General features: G+C 33.3%; 1 protein-coding gene across 1 annotated transcript in view; it reads right to left on the bottom strand.

The window, feature by feature from the left end:
• Window positions 1-5,493, bottom strand: part of CATSPERB (cation channel sperm associated auxiliary subunit beta) — a 79,343-nt gene that overhangs the window by 57,106 nt on the left and 16,744 nt on the right. Inside the window, exon 5 of the mRNA XM_025042115.1 lies at window positions 3,370-3,430. Within this exon, the coding sequence (XP_024897883.1) occupies window positions 3,370-3,430 (61 nt within the window). The remainder of the gene's footprint in view (window positions 1-3,369; window positions 3,431-5,493) is intronic.

Here is a 5,493-nt window from a genome sequence, read left to right on the forward strand (position 1 = left end):
AAGTGGGTAAAGGGGATCAAATATATGGTAGCTGAAGGAAACTGGACTCTGGGTGGTAAACACACAATAGAATACACAGATGTTAAATTATAATGTACACCTGAAAAGTATATAATTGTATTAACCAATGTTACCCCAAGAAACTTAATTAAAAAACAATAAAATTAAATTTAAAAAAATAAGGGAAAAGAATTATGAAGTGATCTTACACTATAGCAGTGAATCCAGATGATGATATTTTAAATAATAACTTTTCTCTGAGCAGTTGTGGCTTGGTAAAAGCAGATTATGCACTTCAATGAAGTGGCATAAAATTATTTGAAAGTAAACTGTGATTAATTAAAACATAGGGTAAACCAATACACCAATAGTGGAGATAAAATGGAATCATAAAAAGTAATGAATGTGAAGGAAGACAGAAAAATAAGTGAAAAGTAAAACAGAAGAGATGGAACAAATAGAAAACAGCCTGAAAGCAGAGTTCAGTACAACCATACCAACAATTACATTAAATGTAAATGGTCTAAAAATACCAATTAAAAGCCAGATTTCCCGATTAGATGTAAAAATCAAGACTGAACTATATGCTAACTCTAAGACACCCACATTAAATATAAAAGCACAGATGAGTTAAAAGTAAAAGGATGTGTGGGATCCTGGAAAGCCGTGGATGGTGAACTCAGCTTAGGAGCTCCTGCAGCAGTGGCATCCACAGGGCAAGACTGAGGTTGAGGCTGAAACCAGGGTGCACTCATGAAGCACATGCCTGACCCAAAAGGCTCGGCTGCACAAGCTCTCATGTCCACCCAGGCCTTTAGGTGGACCTATGTACCACCCCAGCAAGGATATGGTGGCTGCCAAAGCACCTAGTACCCAAGTAGAGTAAAGTACCCAAGTAAAGAAGACTTATCCATTAGGTAAGTGACCAAGGTAATGATGTCCCACTCTGAAAAATAGCATCTTAGTTATTCCAGTGCTTGAATGTTTATTTTTCTCGATACACGTTGAACATTTTATAAAGCGAAAATAATCAAGATGTTGTAGTATTGATTAAAAGATAGCCCAGGAATAGCAATTCGATGCAGGCAAAGTAGTTTTGACAGCAATGGTGCTGGAATATTTGCATATCTATATTCCTCCCAAATTAACCTCAGTCCAGACTCTGGGATAGGCAAAACGATAGAAACAGAAAATAGATCTGTGGTTTCTGGGGCCTGGGACACAGGAAGGGGTTGATGACAGGTCGGGTAATTTTATTGGGAGATGGAACTGTTCTTTATCTCGATGGTAGTGATTATACAATTATATACATTTGTGAAGTTTTGTAGACCTGGACACTAAAAAGAGTATATTTTACCGAATGTCAATTAAGCCTTATTTCAAAATGAAAAAAGAACAAATTATGAACTGTAAATCAAAGAGGGACTCTTTTTATTTTCAACAGTATATGCAGTTCAAACTTCAAATTGCCTTCATGACCTTCTAGCTATCACTAAATATCCTTGGGCCTCAGTTAAGTCATTTAAAAATGGAGATAATAATACTACCTAACATATAGTGAGGAATAAATGAGTTATTAAAGTGTTTAGAGTACTGCTGAAATATAATAAGAATTCAATAAATACTACCTGCTAGTTCTACTAGTACTATGATGACTACTTTGCTACTTTTGTTGTTGATGTTACCTAAACTACCTTTCCCAAGATTTTACATATACGTAATACTCAAATTCATGGTACGGCAGTAAATAAGATAAGATTAAGGAGGAAAAAGTGAATGAGCAAATATGATCTCCTTCCCCCTGAATTTCCCCCGCCCTGAATTCTAGCGGTTGCTAGTATTAGACCGTCCTCTCCTATTACACTACAAGCCCATATATTCCTTTTCACCCAGTCCAGGGAGTTGTTTCAGGATAGGCAGAGTTCATTTGGTCTCTCTACATAAATTACTTAAATTCTTAGATCACTGTTGTTCCTGACCTTAGAATCATTGTGTTTCTGAAATTAAAGTTTGTAAATAGAAGAAGTAAAAATAAAAAGTAATTTTCACTTCAGTGGTCAAACTAATGTCAATATTATGCCACATAGCTAGAACAATCCATCATTTTACTGATAAAGAGTTGTTAGAATTTTTTTAAAGAAGTACAATTTTCAGGATGAAATCCTTGAAAAAAAGTCACTAAAAGTTCCAATAGGTTGATTTGAAATAATCGAGATAAATACAGGATAAAATAGTGATGTAATCCATATCAGATGTTACAGCACTGGAGCTTTTTTTGCAGACTTTTGTCTTTGACATTTCCTTATATAAAGTCTTCTCTATCATTTCTGCCTTACTCTAACCCTCCCTACCCCCTGCCCTTTTCTCTGTAGGACTCACAATTTTGTATGTTTTTAAATTACTCTTATACCTAGATGGGTGGGCCTGTATTGTTCCACCGTTCTACTGTCCCAATCCCTTATTGCTTGCTACGTTTAGTTGACATGCAAGTGGATGCTAGGCCAACCTCTCCCTGGAATTTGGAATTAAGCTGGCCTCTAGGTTATAAAAACTTGACAGCAGTGAGGCAGCTTTAGGAAGCTAGTCTGCAAAGAAAGAAAAATAAATGTAGATTAACAGAAAATATAGAAAAGAGAGAAATGGTGAAAGTACTCCCTGGGTTCTTGATGGTTTTCCATTTCTTATTTCTAATTCCTTCTTATAAACCTGGCTGCTTTTTTATTTTTAAGTTCCATGACAAAAATGAATTTCTTTTTCCTTAAGTGCAGTCAAGTTGATTTCTGTTCCTTGCACCTACCTACCATATTGAAATAATATACCTTGCATCATTTTTAAATTATAAGAATGCATCTCATGCCTTAAGATCTATTAGCTCAGTCTACTAGGCCAATACTCACAGCTCCTGGAATTTTACTTTCCTCCTTCTTCTATCTGTTTATTTACAGTAGCATATAAAGCTAGGCTGCCATATTACACTTACTAGTAAATTACATAGTAAAATAACACATTACATATTATAGCTTATAACATTTTAAGATTAATGATACATTTTCAGTAAAATTAATTGATATCTGAATTTCTCAATACTCCAATTTTCAAGTTCTAGAAAATAAGTTTACTTTAAATAAAGAATAATATGTTTTGTATATCAGAACAATCGCTCTATAATAGAAATGTGAGATAAAATATAGAAACCTCAATTAAATTTGAATTTCAGATTAACCACAAATAATTTTTAGTATGTCTCAAATGGTACATGAGACATTTACCTGAGATAGCAAATAATGTTTTAATATAATAAATATTTTTATTTGTTAAATTTGGCAATCCAGACCCATGAGCAAAATAATTAATTCAGATCACTCTTACCTGTATTTTTCGTAATGTTTTCTCTGGGAATACAAATCAACCAGTAAATCTGATCTCTGAACTTAAATAAAGAAGACATCAGAAAACAGTGTTTTACAATGTTAATATCAATACTTATTTTGACATATTACACCCCATCTTTTAAAAACAAAAATTAAGCAAAAACATCCAAGCATATATCTTTTACCTGTAATTTTATTCGTAGGAATTTATCCTACATTATTCACGCATATGTTCGAGAATATTTTTCATCATTATTTGTAATAGTACGAGATTGGAAATAACTAAAACATTAATCAGTTATGTATAATACTGTAGCCACAAAAGGAATATCATACAGTCAAGTTCAGGTAGCACAAAGCTGAAGCATTACTGGCTTGACAGGTCAGAGGATAGGACTCGGTATTGACAGAATTTGAGAATTTAAGAGGAAAATCCCAGGAGCAAAGGAACTACAAGAACGGTGTTTTAAGAGTTAAATATAAACTCTTCCCAAATCCTTGGGCAACACAGATGCAAAGGAAAAGAGACCCATAGAAGTCCATGTTAAAAAAAACGAGCAGCGGAAGTTCAAAAAACTGAGCAGAGATATCGGTTGCTGAAACCATAGGCAAGAGAGTTTGCAGTTTGTGTCTAGATAAGCTATAGCGTTTTAGACCACTAACAACAAAAACAACAGCAAATTCTTGTAAGAACATAACAGAATCCAGAGTTATTACAATTTATGTCCAGTTTTCAACCAAAAATGACAAGACAGGAAAAGAAACAGGAATGTGTAACTAATAGTTGGAGGGAAAATGGTAGATGATAAATGACTCAGAGTGAGTCCAGATAGCAAAGATTCAAAGCAGCTGTTACAAATATGTACATAAATTTAAGGAAAATGTTCTAATGAGGAAATGGATAGGGAATCCCAGCACATCAATGAAAAATATAACAATAAAACCAAATGTAAATAATGAAGTTGAAAAGTAAAATAACTGAAATAAAATATTTACGAGATGAGTTCAATAGCAGATTGGAGATAGCGGAAGAAATAATAGGTCAATTTAGAGATACAGCAATTGAAATTATCCAATCTGAAAAAGGTGAGAAATGGTTAAAGAAAAATGAACAGAGACTTAGATATCTGTGGGACAATACCGCAGGTTCCAAAATGTGCATAAGTAGAGTCCCAGGCAGGAAAAGAGACAGAGGAAGGGGCAGAACATTTTTGGGGAGAAATAGTGGTTGAAGACTTTACAAATTTGGTAAACTTAGAATTCAAGAAGCCCAGAGAAACCCAATTAGGGTAAATACAAATAGACAATCTTAAAAGCATCTAGAGAAAATGACACATTACATATAGAGGAAAATAAAGTTAACGGCTGACTTCTCATTCAGAAACAATGTCATATGATATATTTGAAATCCAGAATGACATAGTCAAAATGCTGAAAGGAGATGAAATCAACCAGAAATTCTATATCTGACAAAACTATCATTCAAAAATTAAGATGACTACTAAAAACCTATTAGAATTCATAAATGAGTTCAGCAAGGTTGCAGGATACAAGATCAATATCCAAAAATTAATTTTGCATTTCTATGCCCTAGTAAAGAACAATTTAAAAACGAGATTGGAAAAGCAAATTCCTTTACAATAGCATCAAAAAGAATAAAATACTAGGAATAAATTTAACAAAAGAAGTACATCACTTAGACTCTGAAAAATATAAAATATTTTTGCAAGAAATTGAAGAAAATCTAGATAAATAGAAAAATATTCCAGATGCATAGATTGGATACATTTTAATACTATTAAAATGGCAATACTCCCCAAATCGATCCACAGATTCAACACAGTCCCTATCAGAATTCCAGCTCTTTTCTTTGTAAAAATTGACAAGCTTATCCTAAAATTTGTATGAAAACTAGCAAAATTCATACAGAGAATAGCAAAAACAACCTTGAAAAAGAACAAAGTTGGAAGACTCATGCTTCCTGATTTCAAAACTCACTACAAGCAACCATATCAAGGCAACAAGGTACTAGCATAAGAATAGATATATAGAACAATGCAATATAATTGCGAATCCAGAAATAAACCCACACATTTACAGACAATTGATTTTCAACGAAGGC

The sequence above is a fragment of the Pteropus alecto genome, unplaced genomic scaffold (genome assembly GCF_000325575.1).
Source record: "Pteropus alecto unplaced genomic scaffold, ASM32557v1 scaffold8, whole genome shotgun sequence".
Classification (NCBI taxonomy): Eukaryota; Metazoa; Chordata; class Mammalia; order Chiroptera; family Pteropodidae; genus Pteropus; species Pteropus alecto.